This window comes from Cyrtonyx montezumae, unplaced genomic scaffold, assembly GCF_038088225.1.
Source record: "Cyrtonyx montezumae isolate F1298 unplaced genomic scaffold, pur_monq_1.0 scaffold_33, whole genome shotgun sequence".
In the NCBI taxonomy this organism is placed as follows: domain Eukaryota; kingdom Metazoa; phylum Chordata; class Aves; order Galliformes; family Odontophoridae; genus Cyrtonyx; species Cyrtonyx montezumae.
The window spans coordinates 1,457,788-1,481,225 of record NW_027072038.1 but is presented as its reverse complement, the minus strand read 5'-3'; the positions used below and the strand labels follow the sequence as shown (position 1 = coordinate 1,481,225).

At 43.4% G+C, this 23,438-nt stretch overlaps 1 protein-coding gene across 9 annotated transcripts in view; it reads right to left on the bottom strand.

Moving 5' to 3' along the window:
• Positions 1-23,438, bottom strand: part of AAK1 (AP2 associated kinase 1) — a 63,587-nt gene that overhangs the window by 24,377 nt on the left and 15,772 nt on the right. For all 9 annotated transcript variants that reach the window (XM_065745119.1, XM_065745120.1, XM_065745121.1 and 6 more), the window contains exons 2-15: positions 18,483-18,601; positions 17,024-17,132; positions 14,577-14,719; positions 12,377-12,498; positions 10,865-10,946; positions 8,971-9,103; positions 8,043-8,146; positions 6,993-7,072; positions 5,458-5,612; positions 5,096-5,367; positions 4,094-4,312; positions 1,471-1,700; positions 762-919; positions 261-380 (exon numbers count right to left, since the gene is read on the bottom strand). In XM_065745119.1, the coding sequence (XP_065601191.1) occupies positions 261-380; positions 762-919; positions 1,471-1,700; positions 4,094-4,312; positions 5,096-5,367; positions 5,458-5,612; positions 6,993-7,072; positions 8,043-8,146; positions 8,971-9,103; positions 10,865-10,946; positions 12,377-12,498; positions 14,577-14,719; positions 17,024-17,132; positions 18,483-18,601 (2,046 nt within the window). The remainder of the gene's footprint in view (positions 1-260; positions 381-761; positions 920-1,470; positions 1,701-4,093; positions 4,313-5,095; positions 5,368-5,457; positions 5,613-6,992; positions 7,073-8,042; positions 8,147-8,970; positions 9,104-10,864; positions 10,947-12,376; positions 12,499-14,576; positions 14,720-17,023; positions 17,133-18,482; positions 18,602-23,438) is intronic.

The window sequence follows — 23,438 nt, the reverse complement described above, 5'->3', positions numbered from 1 at the left end:
TAGTCCAAGTTTGTGCTTGCACACTGCACATTTTACTCCTAACAATGAAGCTATGTGGAGCCTCAGCCTATAAGCAGTTTCCTTGTGAACTTCACAAGTTGACTAAGTTTCTTATCTCACCAAAAGCTTCACCTCTGCTTACAGATGTTGCAGTCCAGTTCTACTAAACTGTGGCAGTTAACGTTTTACCTTCCTTTTAAAGAAGCTATGTCAAAGAGCTGCTGCTTTCTTGCAGTACTGTAGGACATATTCAGACTCACCCGATCCAGCAGTGAAGGAAGATGATCCACCAAATGCATCTGCCTGGGCTGCAGAGGAAGCTGGTTGGAAACCTGGAATCAAGTTCTCTGTGGAACTGCCCACCTTTTCTGGAGCTTTCCCTGAAACACCAGACAGAGATTTAGGGGGAAAACTTCCATCCGGAAGGTTGTTTACTCACCTATACTTCCAGGACACTACTTCAGTGAGTGACTTAAGGGCTTTCCTGCAAACCACAACCTGCAGATGAAGCTGAGTTTATAGTGTAGGTTCTACAACCAACTGACCAAGGCCACACTACAAGCAGTTAGTACCTCTCCCTGGGAGGATCATGCTCAGCAAGGATGACAGGGTCTGGGAAGGGTGATTGGAAGAATGCAGCTCTTACAGCACAGCAGGTCATGATTACATGGGAATGCCCCAGCAGAATCTGACAAAACATCATTCCACACCACTTTTTATTTCAAGAGCAGGCTGGTATTAAGCTACCTCCATGAACCTACCATCACCCAGCTTTGCAAAGTCCTTGTTCAGCAGTTCCTCAGCTGTGAGTTTGGAGAAGTTATCATCATCAAATGGATTCCACGTGGAGACATCAGGTGGATTATAGACATTCTGCTGTGAGGTCCTTGGGGAACCCGAGGGCGTAGTGGAAGCTGATCTGGACACAATCCCAAGCAAATAACAGTCATTAACAACCCATCTGAAATTCTCTGACCAGCACCATAAGCTGGTCCACACTACTGCATTATAATTTCAGTTCTTACTTCACTCAGTGCAAGGTATTTTACTTGTACAACCCAGAACACTAGGACCAGGTGGCCTTACTGACTTGTAACTTGTCTGAGCATCCTGTCAGGAATTAAAACTCCAAAAGTCATTAGCACGTGCTCCTGCAGAAGATGTGCTGCTATACAGCAGGCATAAAGCATGCACCAGAGCTACTGGTGAGACAGCTGACTAGATTTAAATAACCCATCTGAAGGCTCCATTTGCTTAGCCCTTTGGGAGTGAGGAAACACTCTAAAGTACTTCTGCCCGTGGGAAGGTTTTCAGTGACTTTCTGCCAAGCCCTACACTGCTGTCTTGGGGACACGACTAATTTATACCAGTCTATCCTCACTTCAGAGCTGAGTCCAGAAAGACCCTGAGGAGCCTCATCTACACTTCACCCCTTCCATATACTTTCATACCAAGCAAGCAGCCACCTACTTGGACTTGTTGAGACTAGCTTCAGCAGCAGCTGCCTGCAGGAGCTGGGTAGACTTGCTGGCTGGAACCCCAAAAACAGCACTGTGGGTCACATCACTCAGAATCCTCCTGTGTCCTGCACGCTGTGTCTTGGGGGAGGATGGAGGGGTGAGAGAACCCAACTTCTGCCCCTGAACTGCTGTAGGTGGTGTGGTCTGAGGTTTCTGCTGTTGCCTTATTTGTGCCTGCATCTAGGAGAGAGAGTAAAATGATTACGTTCTCCTTTTGTGAATGACAGCCACGATGTAAAAAAAATGCTGTATTCTGGAGGATCTGATCTCCTAGTCATGGATCAGAGATTAATTTATCTGAGAAGGTACAGGGCTGGAAACTGGTGATCTGTTGCATTTCTGCATTACTACAGTCGCACAAGAAGATACCTTCTCCCCTACCCATCATTAGTAAAAGTTACCTGTACTCAGAAGGTTGCTCAAGGGTAAAGAGGGTAAAGTTCAGAGTAGACCACAGGAATCAATTCACAGGGTAAAGAAATCTTACTGTTCTGAACATAGAAGTTGGGCAAAATGAAGAATAGATTATGTGTGGTTAAGGTCAAATCTTTAAAGGAATAGAAGACTTCTACAGAAATCTTGTGCAAGCTTTCTTAGCTCTCTAACCAAACAAACAAGGTCCTCAAGAGCATAGTTTCCCATTAAAATATGAAGGAAAAAAACCCACAAATATTCAACTACAAATCCTTCAGAAATTTCAAGAGGTTTCTCAAACTGATGTTATTTGTTCATTACTTCAGTCTTGTGTTAAATTCACAAACCCATTACAGCTTTCAATATTGTCTTGAGTTATAAGCAACATTTCAGATGTGACTTTTCAAAAAAATCTTTCAGTGACAGTATGATCCAGCTACTGGCAGGTTTTAAAGAGGGGAAGCCAGGATGCAAAGAGCAGAAAGCTGTTCATGTCATCTCCACATCCTGGGCACTAGAGCTCTCTGTTCCCCAGTCAGCATCAGGACATTTTCAACCAGGCAAGACAGATGAAAGACTTGGAAAGACCTAAGACAGCAATGAGGAAAGAGTTACTTTCCCAGTTTTGTACTTAACTACAGTGGTGCCAAAAAAAAAAAAAAAAAAACCCCAAAAAAAACCAAACCCAAAACCAAGTGGTTAGCTACCTTGCTTTTCATCTGGCATTTTCAGGCAGACTAAGTCAGCATGGCTGAGAAGCAAGCTGACCTGATTGCTACTGATGCACCCACCTTAAACCTTGTTATATATAGGTCACTGCAGAATGGTACATCTGGTGCTAAGAAATAAACAGGCAGTGCCAAAATCCCCACAGAAATGAATGCAGAATTATTAAGCTGAAGTTCTGCAACCTGAAAAGGCTTTGACAGGTCCTGGCTTGGTGTCTTCTGCTCAAAGTGCCTACTGTATTCATTTTTTTCAGTGAGCCAATCACTGTTTTTCCCCTCCTTACAGCTACAGGAACTGAAAAGTCTACAGATGCATCCATTCTGATGAGCCTTCTAGGGGCAGGGAGATGATGCTAATTTTCAGTCCAGCTGATTCAGTAGTATTAAGAATATTTACGTGCTAATGAATCACAGCAAAGCTCTTCACAGAATTTCAGTACTGTGTGTCAGGCATTTCTTTCTTCCTTAAAGGAGCAGGATAATTATGAACTTAATCCACAAATTGAAAACCTGCTCAGATTTCAGACTGACTTGCCTCAGGTCATTCAGCACAACAAAACCAGCAACACAACAGCTCCAATCTCACTCTAGCAAGCAGCTCAGTACTGGAAATTAATATGAAAGTAAAGGAGTGAATATGACAAAGCCTTAAGACACAGAGAAAGAAAAAGACTAGGAAGGCTTCCTCAGCACTGCTCAAGTCACTTGCTTACAGAGTTTTGTTAGTCAAATTAATTCCTGATGTCACTTTAAAAGAAGAATGTCTAAGAGATTACTTAGGCCCTGAATGGTAACTCACAAAAACTGACCCTTAGTTTGGGCTAAGACACTGATCAGATACCATCTGCTATGCAAAATAATGGATGGCTTCCTTTTGCCCAGTGCCTACACATGCTTCTGCTCCAACACACAATTGGAGTTTGGGGCATCCCTTTGCATTCTCAAAAACAAAGACTGCTCAGGAATGAGAGCAAAAGGCACAGCTTCTTGCCATATGCACTGCAGAGGTACTCTGGCAGCACGGATCCTGCCCTCTGGCACAGCTCCCCTGCCTTTAACACTGCGGACTGCAGCAGGAAAGTAGCCAGCTAACAGCACCTTTTCCATTAAGTAAAGAGCATTTATTTTGGATGCAGTCAGATGATTAGAAAAGTGGATGAGGTATTTATTTTTAAAACAAGATGCCTTGAAAAGTTTCTTTTCCATAGCACTCAGTATCCCAAGTTACCCAACTCCAGAAACAACCAGAAAGGCTACTTGCACATTCCTCTGCCTCAGTCCTCAATACTCAAGGAGTTACAAATCAGCAGCACTATAGTGTAATTCCAGGTGCTCATTCTGATGAAGTACAAATATTTAGGAAAGTTCATCACATGACAGGGGAGGGACAGATAGAAACAGCTGCTTACATCTACTCTGCCAGGCTCTTACCACTTGTTCCTGCTGCGGCGTTGGCTGGGCTGCACTTTGCTGGGCCTGAGGCTGTGGTGGTGCTGGAGCCTGTTGCTTTTGCTGAACTGCTGCTGCTGTCTTCTGCTGCATTGCTGCCTGCTGGGCCATCATCTGCTGCTGCTGCTGTTGCTGCTGCTGCTGGTAGTAGTTTTGCATCAGTTGCTGCTGCGCTGGTGCTCCTTGCTGCATCACTGGGAACTGGGAAACAACCAGTAGTTGAGACACCTGTTGCACAGCTGGGAACTGGACTAGCAGAACTCAGGGGCCAGCCACGAGACTGGTCATAGCCAGTCCAAATGACAAAGCAGTGACAGATTGGGATGGCCCAGAGACCACCTGCAAAAAATGCCATTCTGGTCCAATGTTAGATCCTTTCTGGTTTACACCTGCCTGTAGCAGGAGCCCTGCAGTCCCCAAATCCCTTTTCCACTTTTATTTATTCTAAACCTTCCCCCAGGACAGGAAGCTTCATTATCCCTCTGCTTCTTCCACTGTTAAACATGCTTCTGCAGTTATCTCTGCTGCTATAAACACTTCAGTTAAGCATGTCTTATCTAGACAAATCCTATCAAACACACAAGCTTTTCACAGGCCTCTCTATCGTGTCTACCATACAAACAGATCTGACTGCTAAAAAGGCATGCCAGCTTTCCCACATCACAAACAACGGAAGAGAAATTGTATCCCTCTGCTCATCAGTTAAGCAGTGACCTTTGGAGCACTTTGAGCTATAAAACCTTAACCAGCACAACTTCTTTTATATTTGTTCATGACAAAAACATCAAGGCCTTCCACTTTGACAGTTAAAAATGATACCTGTGTTACAATAAGTACTGCTAGATCACTGGAAATACACTGGAAAACACAAAAAACTGTACTTGTTCTTTGTAAATGGAAAACAGAGAGCATGCTCTAAATGCAGTGATGTGCATTTGTATCTGGCACAGGAAGGACACAGCAAACACTGCCACATTTGCTCACCTGCTGAGCTTGCATCACTTGCTGCTGCTGGTAATATGCAGCCTGCTGCTGCTGCTGCTGCTGCAGTAGCTGCTGCTTCAAGAAAAGCTGCTGTTGGTGCTGAGGTGTGGCCTGAGGCTGAGCAGAAGGGACCTGGGGCTGTGCCTGCGATGCCTGCTGGGTTGCTGGCACCTGCTTGGCTTGTGGCTGTGCTGAAGTTGGTTGTGGTGCTGCTTTCTGCTGGGGGACACTTGCAGGGAGTGAAGGCTGACCACTGCCCAGGGCAGCAGGCCCTGCAATTGGTAGAAGAAAGTGGATCTGTCAAGTGATCACAGCATGCACCAAAGCCCAGCAACATGACACTGCACAGCCAGGAGTCTCACCTTGAGGCTGAATCGCTGCCTGGGCTGTGGGTCTCTTCCTGGGTGTCAGGGCTGGCTGGATTGGTAAAATTCCTGGGTTGGGCTGTGTCTGTCCTGCTTTAGGCCTCTGGCGGGGTGCTATGGAAGTTTCTGTTGTAGGAATGGGATCTGTCAACCTATGAAATAATGCAACAATTAAAAAGAATCACCAGCAAAAGCAGTCAGAGCAGTTCTTGTTAGCCTGAGAGTACACAGCATAGGCTTAAAAACTCTTCCAGACATCAGCTTTAAAAGTAATAGATTGACAAAGGCGAAACATTTAGATGCTTCCAGATACACAGGACAACCTCTTCCAGAAAGTTGCAGGCACAGTAAAGCTTAGTAGATGCTCTCACAACAATCAGATCGACGTTATTATTTTGATGACTGCCAGTTGTGGTATCTTCTCCTACTGGACAGGTGAAACTTGTCCAATTCAAATATTTGCTACAACATTCTGCTTAGGGCCACTTAGAGTTACAGATGAGCAGATGAAGGTGCACAGCAGCTGGTGCCTTTGGGCAGAGCTGTCTGAATTGCTGTCTTTAGAGATATCTTAACTTTAGCATCTACCCCAGAATAAGGTCACTGGACATCTCCTGATCCTTGTTCAGTATTACTCGTCCTCCATCAAGGCAGAGCAACAGAGCCAAGCAGCCAGATAGCATCCTGTCCTCCTGCAGATACACCTCCTTGTGAGGCATCAAATGAGAGCAGCTGTGCTCAATTATGAAAACAAATAAAGCAGACTCCCAGGACTGAAGGAGAAGTAGAGATGCTCTATTTCAGAGCTGGAAGAAAAAAACTGTTTCTGGAGTGCCACTGCTATAATGCTCATGTTGTAGTAAAATAAGGCAGAAGCTTTGTCCAACAGAATTTATACATTTTATTACAGTATTATAAACAGGAACAAACAGCAGCAAGAGAGAAGAACCACAAGAGTACAGCAGTTTCCCCACTTATTAGGCTATTCAGATGGGTCAGAGAAATCACATGGCTCTTGCAGGAATTGTAGCAATTGCACACAGTAATTACTGTGTCAGGTTAACACCTTCTGAGAGCCAAACTTCAACAGAAATAGTTCCTGATGCAATTAATCAGCTGCCTTGTGCTCTCTGGGCCAATTTCAGGCCCACTGCAGTCTCTCTCCTATCTTAGGTACTCAGGGTACTGCCTCAGGATGGATGACACAGTAGATTCATTTAAGTGTACGAATTTCAAGCACTGCTGTCAAGCAGTGTCTCCAGGACAAAGCCTAGCTGTTGAGTCATGCTGAGTATCACCCAAATCCCTCCCCTCCTCTCACACAAAAATTTCCAGCATCTGCATCTTCTGTCTTTTAGATCAATGGATATTTATGCCATTGAAGCAAAGCCTCAGGACTGCAGTGTTTGTCTTGATGTAAAAATGTAAGGCCACAAAGAAGCAGCTAAATATGCCAAGTATATTTTCTAATAGAAAGCAGAGAGACAGCACACAGTAAAAGAGAGGACTAAATGAAATGAAGGTGTGGTTACCTGGCCTTTGGTTGACTCTTCTTTGCTGCAGCTTCACTTGCTTTGACTGGGTCTGGGAGTTTAGCAGGGATTGGAGAGTTCTGCAGATCCCAAGAACAGTGAGTTTAGTACTTTGAAGGTAGGAAACAGTCAGAAATTATCTGCAAAAGCACATGGATGAAACATGGAGATTGCAGGATCCCCAAAGCAATTATTCCTCATGCTGGGCAAAGGACAAACCCCTCATCACTAATGGCATGAGAGAAGCTTGGGTGAGTCTCCACAAGGAAAAAGTTCAGTTTTCTGATTATTTTCTTCATGTGCAATCTGAACACAAAGGTTCATAGCATGAGTTGGGTGTCTTAAAAGAATCTGGGAACAACAGCAGCAAGTAATTGATACTGCTATAAAAAAAATACAAGCATAACTGCAATGCCTTGTTTCTAAAGATCATAAATAACCACCTAAACATGGAAGAAAATCAAGGCTTTTTTAATCTGGAAACAACAGAATGAGATCAGTGCAACAGATATCCACAATACTGCAAAAAAAAAAGAAAAAGAAATAAAATTGTCAACTAATTTTCAGGTGAATTCTGTAACAACACTCTGAGGAGGGGCAGGTGGTTGTGTAAGGTCTATGCAGTTCAAACAAGTTGGCTGCTCTCAGTCAGACAGCAGACAAAACCACTGCATTTAAAACCAACTGCAGTGCAAATTACACACGCTGTGATGAGTCTGCCTGGAAATCAAATGGGTTTCACAAGCATGGCCTAATTTTTCATGTTCACATGCAAAAGGTCTCTTGGTTGGCCTCATGCTGATAACTGGGCAAGGATGGAAGTCAGACACAGAAATAAGCAACATATGAAATAAAACCCTTATTTCTATACTCCCTTGAAGAAAAAAGAAACAAAACAGTGCTGCTAATTACAAGAAATGAAATAGACCCTCCTGATTAGAGAGCTGTGGAAACAATCAACATAAAACAGCAGCATCATCAATATTTAGCAGCTGCCACCCCCAACTCTTCACATGAAGCCCTGCATCAGCCCTCTCCTTCCCTACTCACCTGGACATTCTGAACTGGGCATTCCTTCTTTGCCAATTTAAATGCAAAGTAGGAGACCTGATAGATATCAGGTCTCTTATCAGGGTCTGGCTCAAGCATATACCCTTTAAAAAGATAAAAAATGCTAACATCAGAGAAATAGAACAGATTCATACAAGGATGCACTAGGAATGATTTATTTTTCTTTTAAAACACACCTATGAGTAACTTGTAGCTGCTATTGCAGGCTCGAGAGCAAGGAGGGGAAACAGACTGCTTGGTTAGGGAATGGTATAGGGTTTGACTTCTGGAAAAGAGCTTGACCCAGTCCTAGTGAATCCGTGTGGCAGAAAGACACACAAACCACTGCCTTTGCTTAAGCAAAGAACATACCAGGCTGCTTCAAAAATCCAACTGCTACAAAGGGCTATAGCTAGAAAAAAAAATTAAATATGCTGTACTGAAAAGAGAGCTTCCCCAGCTCTGCCAAGAGTGACGCATTGTAGCCTTAATTACACACTCATTCTAGGCAGTAGGTTATTTATAAATCATTTCAGTTCTGTTTCTCAATTCACAAAAGACAAATTCCTATCACCAGTTTAAGTTATTGTGGTTCTTTTCGGTTCCTTATCCAAACAGATTTATTACTGGAGAAATACATTTCTGCACAAATAAGCTTTTTGTGCAAGTTCACATAGGACTCCTTAACCAAGTGGTTGTCTCTTTTCCTGCCTTTCCACAGAGCCCAGTCAAACAGAAATCATTGCTGTTACCGTATTCTGAAAAGTGATCTCCCAAGCTATGAGAAAATCATTTCATCCATCCCCGTGCACAAAGCAAGCCTCTCACAACAAGAAACCCCAACTGCTCTGCTGGAGAAACACAGAACATGAAGATATTTTTTTCTGAAGTTCTGTGGAAGTGGACTGGGGCACTGTGAGACACTCACGGATGAGGCAGTGCATGTCCTGTGAATGCCGAGAATTATCTGGAATGGTGAAGTTGCCATCACAGATTGCCACCTGACTCTCCCCAAATGGCAAAGTGAAGTAACACAGCTTGTACAGCAAACAGCCGAGGGCCTGAGGAGAGGGAACAGAGCAGGTGAGTTAACCAACAGAAGCAAAGATACAAGATCCCCAAACCTACACAGACCTTCCATCGGTATATCCCACTGCATGTAGGTGCACAAAACCTTTCCCTGTTCCTCACGTACAAAGCAAAGTTAATAGGAAAGCCAAGTGGTATCCATCATCCTTGATACGTTTATTCTGACCAACACAACCAAAAACTCACTGGTTACCAAGCTTAAGCTGTACCAGTTTTCACACAGCCTTCCAATCACTACATTATTTATCTATGATTATATACAGATTTGACAGCAGGCTGTTACGTTAAATCATTGGCTCATTATTTCTGCCACTGCTTTTGACGGTGAGGAAATCCACCTCTTTCAAAACAAAATACAAGTTCTGCACGTAGGGCTAATTATGAAACACTGCTGCCATCCAAGAGGGGACGGGGGAACACACTTCCTAGCGTGGAGCAACTCACCATCAGCTTGTGGCTTTTGTCACAGGATTTGATAATCAAATTGTACTCTAGTTCAGAAGAACCTCAGTGGGTTTTGGGGAAAGGAAGGTGCCAAGCAGGACAACCTCTGCAAGAGGCCTTAAGCCGAGGCTGCATACTACACAACACCACACACTTGTTTGGGAACACTCAGCAGACGACCAGAGCAGAATTCCTTCAAGGCCAGGAAGAAGAGGGCAGGCTGAGCCTCTGACTCCACCTCTCCACGTGATAACAAAGGGTACAAAGCCAGGGTTCTCCTCTCGCTGCCTTGGAGGCCCTGACAGTCTCTTCACACTGTTACAAGCTGTGCCCTCCCCATTCTGGGGCTCAGAAAAGCAAGTGACTCAATGCTGGTCTGCGGCCCAGGTCTACAAACCTCCCACTGAACTCAGCACTGCAAGAGCCCCATAGGAGCTGCTGCGTTCCTGACCCTTGGCTGAGTTCACAGATAAGAAAGAGGACTCTTCCCAGCTGATGCCACGCCAGCAATTTTCCCCCTTGTATATGCAAACATACCTACTGAGGATCCATAAACACTCTCCTTACACTGCTGCCTCCTTGTTGCCTCTTAGCTCAGGGCTTCAGAAGCCATACAAACACATCCCAAATTAGCATTTTAAACACATCCTGTTTGCTGAATTGCCACTTCTCCACAATCAACAAAGGCTCTTCATCCCAATTAAAGAGGAAGCCTGCCATCCCTTCCTTGTTAGGTTATCTAGTAATGGATTACACCCCAGCTGCATTTTGCTCTCAACTCAGAAAACACAGCAACATTCACTCCTCATTAGAAACAGCAGTACAAAAGCTTGGTCCTTGGCCAGGCTTGACGATTCTGAGCTGCATTACACTGCCCAAAAGCATACTATTATTCCTGAGGGAAGGTCTATTTTCTCCACTTTCCATCTTCTTCTGCCCAGTAACTTTGATTTCACACCCTTGTTCAACAGAAGCACAAGTTACAACACCCTGAATTTTCTCTTCTAATTGTTTTATAATATAAAATCATATGTATACTGTTCAACTCTGAAATTTCATATATCTGTATATTAAAGCCACACGAAAAACAGCAAAGAACCAATCATGTCCTGCCCACAAGCCAGCCTGTTTAGCAGTAACTCAAACATCAAGCAGAGGAACTCTCTACTGAGAGACTATCCAGTCTTACGTAAAGGAGGCTAGCCCCAGTCAGAAAGTTATGCTGCCATTAGGACAACGAAAGCAAACTGCAGTCTGGTTGTGTGGTGTTAAGTGGGCTTTATACATACCCATATGTCTGCTTTTGTAGTAATAAGTTTGCCACTATACAGGTTGACCATTTCTGGTGCTCTGTAAGATAACGTAGTGTACCTGTAGCAAAAAGATCTATTGGTGAGTTCAATGTGGATATCAGATGCATTTTCACTATGCCACATTTAAAATAGTTCAAAATTCATGCTCTTCCTATTTGTTTTGGGGCAAATACAGAAGAAAAATTAGATTATTTCTCAACAGATTATCAACAGTATCTGCTGCATGACTGTAACAAGAGAACACTGACACTGCAAGCCATCTTGGGAAACTAAAGCAAAAACGAAGATTATTTTTCTACAGTAAGAAGTTTACTCACAAAACAGGGTAGTATTTTTAAGAGCCAGAACACAAACATCCAAGAATTCAGAATATTAGCAAGGTCAGAAGTCAAGTGTCCTCTGCAATGTCCTTACTGCTGGGCCTTTGGCCAACCTACAAAGACTGTAACTGGATACGTGCCTCCTAAGAAACAGGCTTCCATGCTGGGATTCCTGCTCAGAGCCATTGTAGACAAAGGAAAGATTATCTTGCAGCTCAAACTCAAACTAGAATCTGCCTCATTTTACAAAGTAAATTAAAAAAAGATGGAAATTGAGCCAGTTTGAGATTCTAAAATCAGTTTTCTATCAGTACATTTATATTTTTTGCTGTATCACCTTCCATGCTATTTGGCTTGATCACAAGAACAGGTTGCTAAGGGCAAGGTTTTTGTGTGCTCATAAATAAGCGTACAAATAAAGCATTGCAAAGCTATTGCAAAGAAGGACTGGGAGAGTTTGGAGAACTTCAGTGCAGCAAGTCTAGGAAGTCCATGAAGGCACGATGGGATCCTCTCAGAAAGGAAACGTGCACATATTTCTAACACTGTTTTCCAATTGAAGTAGTGCATTAATGGAATAGGAACGTTTGTGCAGCATTGATGTGATACCTAAAGCAAGAAAGAGCAGGACCTGGCAACTGCTCCACCCCATATCCTGTGAGTTTATTTATCTTTTTCAAAGTGTATCACAGGGCACCCAGCACTGATACTGCTACAGCTGGTCACATAGGGGGCAGAAGGAGCCAGGTGAAACACCCTGAGGTCTTTCCATTTTCTGTGGAGAGATAAGCCATGCATTTCCTCACCTACCACAAGGATTGAAGAACGGGATCATGAAAGAAAGGGATTTAACATTCACTATATTTGAGGTTCAAACAAGCCAAAGAAGAGACAGACTGATTTCATACCAAAGCATGCCACTGCCTCATCAAGGCAGGCAACCTCTCTGCATTAAGCACACTTAGTCCTTCAGGTCCAAAGTAATTACATCAAGCTCAGCTTTTGATTGTTTCACCTTCCCCCAGGCCCTTATCTACCTCTCGCAGGTACTTCTACATAGCAGCATCAACCTCCTGCCACAGGCACCAGCAAAATCTAGTTGCAGTACAAGGAAAGTCACCCCCCAACTACAAACCCTGTCTGAGGCAAAAGGAAAAAGCACACTTACTTCTTGATCTCCTCCTCCACCGCATTCACCCCTTCTGTTTGAGGGTTCTGGAATTTATTGGTAGCACTTCCAAAGTCACAAAGGACATAGTGGCCACGATCGTGTAGCAGGATATTTTCAACCTATGGATGTTGAAAAAAAGACATCGTTCAATTAGACAAAAACATGAAAAGAACTTGCTTTCTTTAGGTGATTCAGGGTTTCAAAGCCTGAAGACATGTCAGACAAGTGCGTAGCACGACAGCAAAATATGCATCAAAGCTGTCACACCTCCTAAAACAGAAGCCAGATCATAGAAATGTAGCTGTAAAACTGCCTTCCATTCTGCCAAATGTCCTCTTTCCCTTTCCTTCCTTCCTTGCAAGCATGTCACTGTCTCTGTTAAGGCTGTGTACTTTGGGACAAGAATTCTGTGTTTCAGTGTCTTCAGTGCTCAAGTTCCCTCAGCCATACCACTCTCAGTGCTGTGAATTTGGGATGACCCCTTGCTTTCAAGTATTATTTGTTAGCTTGAATCTGACAACTGTACACCAAGACAGGCACCTGCAGTAGCTGAAAGTCAGCTCTCTCCTAAATACTCAAAATCACACATTAACAAAACTCTACCCTGTATCCACCTAGGAAAGCTGTCTACACTGAATGATCAGACACAAGGCATGGAAAAATAATGGTCATTACTTTGCCTTGGCAGAGGAGCCATCTATGCACTCCAGTTCCTCATCTGGGTGGCTGCATTAACAGCATGTTCTCTCAAGGGAATACAGACCTGTTTTCATTTATATACCTTCAAAGTGTCCAGATAAAATCATGAGAAAACACACTGCTTGAGAATTTCAAAAACAAGCAAACAAATTAAAAAAAAAAAGCAACACACAGCACAAGTAGTCACTGACAAAAATATTTTGGAAATAGACCTCCCTGTCAAGGATAATGTTTACAAAAAGCAAAGAAAGTAAGGAGTCAGCATTTTACACACTGAAATATTCCACCAAATTAAAGCCACTGAGAGGGAAATGCTGGCATGAAACCAAGGGTGAAACAACCCCTCTTCCCCACCTCTGCCATTCATCTGCTTTGAATAAAGCATCCCACACAGAGCTTCTCCCTAAGAGACCAGCACCGAGAGTGTTATTCCTTACTGCATTCAAACACTCTAAACATTTCCAGAAGCATCCTTCCATTAAAGTGAGGAAGCTGGCTGAGAAGTTGGACATGACTTCTCACTGAAGCAACCTGGAAGTTTTATTAAAATCAGCTCTTAGCTATTGAGCAAGCAGGCTTCATCACCAACAAACCACACAGCTGTCACCAGACACAGGAAACTCATATCAGCTAAGTTTATTCCCTCCTTCTACCTGCAAAACTAAATACCAGTCTGAGCAGTGGGGTCACAGTCACTTGAAACACACAAAAGCATACCAAACCCTCAGTATTTTTCAGCCCTGTGCTACCTGGTTCTTGTGCTCCTAGAAAACAGGGGACAGCAGCACAAAACAAACAGCTCAAAGAGGGCTCGAAGAACAGAGCTTGATCCACGAAGCACATCTGAATTTCAAATGTACACACAAGCCTCCTTCTGGACTGAAGTTATTTTTCAGGCATTTTATGAGCTAGTTGAGAGAAAAAGGAAATGTCTTTTTGTGTTTGTTTGATTACAGGCGTGGGATTTTTCAAAAGCTTTCCCTGCTGGCCTCACTCTCTTCCCATCTAAGCATACAGAGCCTCACAGTCCAAACTGTTTCATGGTCAACAGTTAGAGGCCAATTTCAAAAGCTTCTAACAACTCCTGCCACAAAGCCAAGGTCTCTGGAACAATCCTTTTCATGTGGGTCCAGGAAACAAACATACAGCACACTTTCTCTGAGCTACTGTAATATCAATACATTTCAGGTGGTAGAAAGTCACTGTGAATAATTCATCAGATACATTCTGGCATATCTCCTGTGAAAAAGGGAATTTTTGAAACATTTGTGTTTTTAAAGTAGATCTATAGACAGTAAGCATATGGTAAGCAGCTACGAGAGGCCTTTTTTTTGTTAATCCTTCAATAGAGAGAGGTATTTATACCCACTTTTCCTTATTACTAACAACAAAAACACAGCACCAGCACTCAGAGCCCGTCTGCCACAGTGTAGGCAGACAACACACACATGCAGGATCACATACATCCCCTCCTGCTTCACTGGAGTCCACAACTCACCTTCAGATCCCTGTGGATTATTGGTGTTTTACACTGATGCAGCCTCGCCACAGCTTCACAGGTGTCACAGAAGATCTGCAGGACCTCATTCTCTGTGAACCCCGTCTGAAGGCGTTGGTTCATGAGGTTTACCACCTGTCCTCCTGAGGAAAAATAACAAGAGCAAGAGTAGCAAGTTAGACCTGGCCCATTCCAAGCCCCATTCCTACCAGACATACCCTGCCTTAGACCACTCCCCACAGTGCTGCTGGACATCAGCACACAAGAAGTTCATGAGATCAAATTCAGAGCTGGCATCAAGCTTTCCTCAGAGGCTCTCTGCAATCCACTCGGTCATCTTGTTTTCTCTTCTCCCTGCCTAAATCCAAAAGGATTTTTCCTATCTGCCAGGAGCTGCTTCATCTTTTAAGCACTGGGAACAGGCCCCCCAGAGAGGTGGTTGAGTTACCATCCCTGAATGTGTTTAAATACCATCTGGATGAGGTGCATGGGACATGATTTCACAGTGGGTTGTCAGAGTTAGGGTAGTATGGTTAGGTTAAGGTTGGACTTGATGATCTTGAAGATCTTTTCCAACCTGAGCAATTCTACTCTATCTGACCTTGTACTTGTACTTCAGCAGCAGCAAGTTTGCTCATCATTCACCTCGCCATGTTAACACTCTCAGATGTAATTCTAAGCCACATTTCATCTCTCTTCCTCAAAATAAAATCCTCAGACAAGAGGAATAGAAGGCTAAATTTGAGGCACCCACAGACCACAAAACAGTCTGTGACATGGAAGCAAGGGAAGATAGAAAGATTCAAAAAAAAAAAAAGAAACAAACAGTGCAACAACCATACATTAAATAACCTGGCCAAAATCACAGACCAGCAAAATCCCATCTGTACAAGGGGAACCCTCAGCATTTTCATGCTTTGAATGAGTCCTAAATTTGCCTCATCTCTTTGCTATCAGGGCCTCTCAGCAGAAAATCAACACACAACTTCTTCCCCTAAAGCATCTGAGGTACACAGGGGAAAAAAGTATCTGAACCTCCAGTAAAGCTGCATCAAACTCACATCTATAGCACTGAGGTTCTAAAGAAAAGCTGAGCTCAGTAAGTAGTACAGCTGTATTTTGCACTCACTGAGTGCAGTTCAGTACATAAAGATGCATTAATTCAGTTCAAACAGCTGTTCGTCACAAATGGAAATCTAATGCATAATAGCAATTCCTGTGCTTCAGCCTCAGTGTTGAAGCACAAGAAAAGCACGTGCCAAGAAGGGTATCTGCAAGCCGCAAGAGAATTACCGCTTTGCAGCCCTTCTTTCACATAGAAGGAAACACCTTCGAGAGACAGAGCATTCTTCATAAGCCCAATATTCAGCACAGAGGGAAGTCTGATGAAGCTGACAAGAGAGGATTCTGAACCGTCAGCATTTACACTTCTATCCAAAGTTGGATCTGTAACAGAGCTGAGTATAAACTTACTGGCACTGCCAGGTCCCTCTCTTGGAACACTCCTTGCAATATTTAGGATTAAACTTATGAAAGAATCACAACTGAAGCTCCTTGTAAAAAAAAAATAAATTACACAATGGTCTTCCTCTTACAAGCACACAAATAAACGTAATACAGGTTGGTAAAATTCCTGCCTCAAGAAGAAACAAAGACAGCATGGCAGGCCAGAAGTACCTACCACGTATCTTAAAAGGTATTTAAGAATTTAACTGCTTGCTACAAGCACGCCTGACTTAGGTGCAAAGCTGAACAGTCTCAAGAATGCTGTTTCCACCAGCTGCCACCACCCAGAACAGCCAGACTTCTGAAGTCACCTGGCCCAAATATTCTTTTTTGCTCACCCTTGGACTGCAAGAGGCATTTGAGCACAGTGTGTGCATCATTTTCCAAACACCACATCCTAGCCACGAAAGATCAAAGCTTTGGGGGACAGCTGGAAAGAAGTGGATGAGCCTGTCTGGCTACAGACAGACAAGGAAAAAGGTGAGAGGTAAAAGGAATACTTTTTGGCTTCACGTTGTCCGATTCAAGCTTCTTCCAGAGCAATCCTAAGTCAGGCTGGAAAAGAAAAGCTCGCTGCATGATATGCAGTGCAGAATAATTTGGACCAGCCTATGGAAAATAGTTACATATATATATTTATACACACACACTTCTGGGTTCCCCTTCACAACAAAAAGGATCCAGGATCATTCCAGCAAAAGCAGTAAGAGTCCCATCAACAGAGCCAGCTTAGCCTCACATATCAGCTGTTTCTCTTCACAGAGATCTAGTTTCTGCTTTGCTTTGTTCAGAACAGTTCCTTGGTATTCAAGGAAGGACCAAGCCTAGGAATAGTTCACTTTTTTCCTCTTTGAAATGAAAGGAAAATGTGGTGCAAGATTCCTGCAAGCAATGAAAATGACCAAATCTACAGATGAGCAATACGTTGAGCCCACACTCACCTCGGCAGAAGTCCATTAATATCAGCACTTCCCACACATCACCACTGCTTACTGAGTTTATACTGGAATCAATGTACCCTACAATGTTCTTGTGGCCAGATAGATCCCGCTGCAAAACAAAGCACATTCAAAGCATTATACAGCAGCAAAGAACAAACAGCATTTTAATCTGGTTCCTCAACAGCACTCAGCTTTCCTAGCTCTTCCCCTCTGCCTAAGCACAAGCTTCTGTCACTTCAGCTTAATCATCACACACGATTTGATCAAATCTGAGGTCTGTCTCCACCTGCTTTCCTTCCAGAATGATCTGAGACAAGCAGCAGTGGAACAAACAACCTACAGAGCTAACCCCTTTGGGTTGGTCCGGATGTTTGGAAGTTCCCTTCAATGGCCCAGGTTAAGCTTGCTGGAGTTGCTCCACCTTTGTGTAGGGGAGGAGCAAGCACATAGTTTGCAGTGGCTATGCATGGTATGTGCTGCACTTCCTTTATTCCTCTCTATCTTCCACTACCACACAGTGGCTCCAATCTTATCATAAAGATTCAGCAGCAAAAAAAGCAGAAAGACATTTCCTGCCCTTGCTTTCCAGGTTAGCCACACATTTCCAAGAGGCTCCAAAGAGAGAGACAATGGAAAGTACTGGCAAGTAAAATCCAAGGAAGCAAGTTTTGTGAGCACAATTAAAGCCTTTGATATAAGATCTAATCTTAACTTTTCCCGTGCAGCATTAGCTGTGGTAATGACAAAGCATGCCCAAAAGCTGAACTGCACTATCGTACAACTAACAGAAGTTATCTTTGAAGGTATTAACCTCATTAAAAGCTAGTTTAAAAAAAACACTAGAGGTAAAGGTTTCTGATGTGATCATATATCCCAAACCAACACCTCATATGATAAATTAGCAGAATGAGGATGTTCTTTCAATCCTCATCACAGTTACTCTAACTGTTCATCGATATTTTGGGAATACAATTAAAGAAGTGTCACTTCCCACACTTGCTAGGTTCCAAGCAAAACTAACCAAATCCAGTTAGATCAGCTGTGTTTCTTTGTTCAGAGATGCTAAGTTTAAAACTATGACTAAAAATAGCTATCCTATCATGTAATGCCTTGCATTCAGGTGACATCTAGAAAATAAACACTCCCCAAACACACACGCCTCTTCAACTCTTCCCTTTCCCATCAAGTCTGGGGTTGACTGAGGAGTTTTGTCCCCTCTCTTTCTCCTGAGACTCCTGCTGTTTAATTTGCTATGTTTTCTTGATACTAAAGCAATTTAAGTTGTAAATAAATAATTCAACCCTAGATTTTTCACACAGTTGACTAACTCTAGGAGCTTCCAGAAGAATGACCATTTTGCTAAGGAAACCCACACTTAGTGGCACAACTCCACACAGCTCACACACAAAAAGCTGACAAGGCTCTCAGGCATGGTCCCCAGTAGGAAGTGGTGACTTACCATGATTTGGATTTCTCTTTTGCATACTTGCAAGTCATACTCATTATTGACGTACATCCGCTTCAGGGCACATTTCATCCCATTGTTTGTCCTCACGAGAAACACTATGGCAAATCCACCTGCAGAAAACACAGAATCATCCTGTTAAGTAAGACATAAAACTCTGTCCTTGCTTCTGACCCTTGTCCTGGCATCCAGAAACAACTGGGAGACAGAGGGTGCGCAGCAATGCCACGATGGGGGCCCCTCTCATCTCCAAAGCTTCAAGCACTACTTAGATATGCAGTATCTCAGTGATAACAAGCTATTAAATCAGCTGCTCATCCTTCCAGACAGTTCTTCATTGCTCCACTAGTTTCCATTACAATGGGCAAAGTTGAAGTATAAACACCAATGACGCTTTGGATAAAAATGAGAGCTATGGAGCATCACTGAACTTCCAGGGGCCTCAACTCAAAGAAGATTCCCAACTTTCTGAGCATCTAAGTTGCTTTGTAACTTAAGAAGCAGAAGAAATCCATCTCCCACGCGTGGCTTGATATTAGTGTTTTTTAAAAAGGACAGAACAACAAGAAGGAAAAAAAAAACAAAAAAAAAATCAGTTCATTTTGTGGTCATTGCTATTAGTCAAGTCAGGAGTGCCAGAAAGTACTTAACTTCTTTGAAATGACAGCTTTTTATTTTGATGCATTGGTAACAGATGAAAGAGTTTTACATGTGTAGTCAGGGACAGGAGAGGGAAGCTGATTGAGGATGGAGTTATGTAGGCATCAAAGTTTTACACCTGGCTCCTCGAGATCTGCATGAAGCAGAGTAAGAGTCACACATATCCAAGCAGCACTGTAGAATGGTAACAAGGGAAACACAATAACATTGTGATTACCACAAAACATCAGCAGCTTTTTTCTCTGTAATTTTACATTCCAGCAAGTATTTCCTTTATGCTTGAGGGTTTCTAAAGAATCAGCTCGAAAGTAATTCTGATTCAGTGCTGCTGTAGCCATCAGAGTCCTGCTACACCCAGAGCAGTACTTACTACAGAAACCTGTCAATCCCAAAGAGTTCTCATTTCAGGGGTTCCATAGAGTATCCCAGGTTTGAAGGGCCCTACAAAGATCACTCATGGAGTTTCAGAGCCTTTGAACAATTCTCACCATATCTCCCTCTTTAAGAGCTGCCAAAAAAAACCCACCAGCTCAACCAGTACACACAGGATCTCATTTGAAGTGCTTGCACATCATTACTACTAATGGTTAGTTGGCATTTGGATGAGTTCCTTCCTATCATGTAAAATTCAACAAGCAGAACAGCCACACTTGGGTAAGACTTTGTGTTAAAATAGATTGCATTTGACAACACCAGTCTCACAACAACTGGTGCTTACAAGCTGCTGGCAAATCAAGCACAGCCAGAAGGCCCACTGAAACTTTTACTAAAACTGGATTTTTCTTTGCCATGCAAAGTTTGAAAAGAGCAAGTGACCAAACAATGCTGCTACGAAGTACAGCCCTCCCCATCCGCTGTGACACTGCTCATCTTGCACTCTCTGCAGCCCATCTTCCAAAACAGAGGAGTCCCACGTGCAGATGAATGCCAGTGTCAGCACCAGGGCTGTGAAACAAAAATCTCTGCATGCAAAGCATTTTATCATCACAGCTTATCCCAGGAACCTGGCCTGATGGAAAACCCATGACTTCTGGAACAGAGCTAACGAAGAGATGCCCCAGAGAAACTAAGAAATGATGCAAGTGATGGGAAGGTTTCATTCAAAAGAAAAACCCTATAAGCAAGCAGATTCTAATCCAGAAAAACTGAGCATGACTCCAGGACAGAGCCACAGAGATGCTGCTCACTCCTGCCAGGGAGTTTTAGAAGTCCTGTAGCTCCAGAAAGTCTAATTTGCTCATAGTACTAAAATTCAGATACAAAAATAACTCTGACTCTCTCCCTTACACTGCTTCAAGTTGAGCACCTCAAATTACACATCATTATTAAGAACTCCTAAACCCCAGCCACATTTGTCTCATTACTGGGTTGAGAAATCTGCACCATCACTCTGTGCTATCCATACCCCAACAGATGTCTGTGTTGAAAGCAAGACAGCACTCTGAGCTCCCCCTCTTATCACCTGCAATGGAGCTGTAAGAAATAACAGACCCATAATCAGCACTACTTTCCCAATTCCCTCCTAAAACATCCCACTTCAAGTCATTGGAATGATTGGGTTTGGAATTATTTTTTAATATTGCTTCTATGAACCACAGAAATGAAAATGAAAGCACTACACTGAAAAAAACCAACTGCAACTCTTTCCTGCTCCCTGGTCTCAGTCATCATCAAAACAGTACTGTTTTTTTAATGAGAAGCTCCAGCAGGAGCTCATTTCTCACAGCCTGGAGGCCACCAGGATATCCTATCTCTGTTTACTGTCCATGCTCAGTAGAAAGAAACACAAGCTGAGAAGAAAATACAGAGCAATTAAACACCCTTTTTAAAAGAAAAAAAAAAAGAAGAAAGGATATCCACTAATTCAAGAACCATCTTCTTCTCAATCTTTGCTTCAGCTGAAGTGGGGTTGATACATTCTCATGCTGACTGCTAATATCTCATCAGGAAAGTGTTGTGCAAGGTACCTCTCCTCTACAGTCCAGATACCAGTGCAGGATTTCTTACCAGCAACCAAGGCCAACTGGCAAACCGACCACATAACTTAAGAGAAACCACCCCAAGTGCTCCAAGAAAACAGAAATTTGTGCTTCCAACACAGATCTGCAACATCAATGCACTGGAGCAGACACAGCCTGCAGTACTCACTCAGTAGAGTAGAGAGCCACACACACCAGGTGGAACTGCACCAAGGAGTGCCAACGTTTGCTGAAGAGCTGCTCTGCATCTGATGTAACAGCACTTACAGCCACGGGAAAGTTACATCCTGCATCCTTCCCTCTGTCTCATCTTCAACTCCTGCAAACTTCAGCTGACAGCACTGCAGATGGAAGATGTGCAAAATCATTCTGCTTACATTGCCTGCAAACACTCGCACCCATTTGGTTGCTTTATTGTTCAACTCCTACTGATGGCTGATTAAAGCATGACAACTTTGCTACTAGTAAAAGCAGCATGCTTCTCTCCAGAGAAAAGAAGCACGAATTTAATCAGAGTACATATTGTAATTTTTATACAATATTGCACTTTTTTATACTGTGCCATTCAAGAAGCAAGATTTAATCCATACGTATTCAATAGGAGATGCCTAAGTTCTAAGAAATTATTGCATCCTCTGCTCTGATGGCCTCAGAATAATATTCCTCTCCAACAGCAGCTAACTGAGCTCAGTTTTTAGTTGTCCCAGGACATGGTCCTGAAAGGCACAACAAAAATCAAGAACTCCCTCAAGACAGTCACTGCACATTTCAAATCAGAAGAAGTGCAGAAAATGCCACCCTAATTTGAATTTCTCTACGCTTATTACACCTTCCCCTGCTAATTGGCTTCATTCAGGACTCCCAGCTTTGCATGCAGAGAACAGGACTGCACTGAGAGGCAGGAGGAAGAGGGAAACAGAAGGGAACAGAGAAAGTTCAAACAACAGCATCCTATTAAAATCAGCACGTTTTAGACACTGACTGTCTTTATCCCTTCCCTGTATGCTGTGTATCTACAGCCCCATCACCCCAAGGACTTTCAGCTCCCAGAGCCTCCAAGCACAGCCAGCTTCATCCTGGTTATTCCAGTGCAACCCCCTACCTTACTAAATCTGGACACAGTTAAAAGGAAATACACGCTGGGCAAATGGACAGGCAATGATTATGAAGCACCAAATCCACATTACAGGTGGACCATTTACTTCTATTCTCAGCAACCAAGACAATGGCCAGAAATTGCCAGCCCTAATGCAACACAGCAGCTCTGCCACAGCCCACAGATGCGTGAGGAATGGAGCAACTCCACAGCAGCCAAGGTCAGCCCAAGAGCCTCAGCTGCCCCAAGTGGAGTCAGAGAGCTGCACACACGTGGCCAGAGAGGGTGGGCCACATCACGGAGGAAAAGCAGTGCAGACACTGGGAACGTCCTCACGTCTCAGCGGGCAGAGCACACTGGTTTTAGGTTTAGCTGGAAAAAACGCAACGTCCCAAAGATCTTCTGGCTATACAGAGCGTGTTTCCATGCAGACTGTGTCAGTGTACTGGCCAGTTTCCAGCACTGGCAGTTATATTTTCAGCCCTTCTGTAATTTCAGCAGGATGCACAGCTCTTCATAGCCACTTCTAACCTGGGTAAAACCAGCTGTACAAGGCTGTACGCGATCCCTCTCTTAGCTCTTCACAAGAGCAGAGAGAGGTAAATGCACCAGTGCCATCTTCTTAAGTGACTGAAGCCTGGAATACTCCTGCAAGCAGCAAGTCATAGGCAGCCAGCAATGCCCAGCTGAAAACAGACACAGGATGTTACTTCCAAGCAAGCTGCAAAATTAACACCACAGTACACTTGCCACATTACTCCACTGTGCTGATCCACCTTCGAGAGACATCAGAGGAGCTGAGATAACAAGAATAGCTCCATCCAAATACACTTTTCAGAACACCTCTTCTTAAAATCCACGCTGAGTGAGCTTCCCAAAGTCACAACGTGCAGCAGGACGATCCCCCAGCTGCATGTCTGAGCTCTGCCATAATAGCCACAAAGCATCTCCAGGGCACAGATGCATCTTCCCTCTGCAAACATTGTCCAGCTGCCTTAGATCACACCCTTCATTTCTTTCCAACACTACAGTGATAGCTCAAAAGCAGGGCGGTCTGAAGTCACCCCTCCTTCCAATTAAAGTGGATGCAAATCACAGGGCTTGAAAGAGTCAACTACAGAATCATAAATTCCTGCTCTTAAAAAAAAATAAAAACAAACCCAAACGACACACTGCTTCAGTTTAAATGTTCTCCATCATTCTCCTATCAACAGA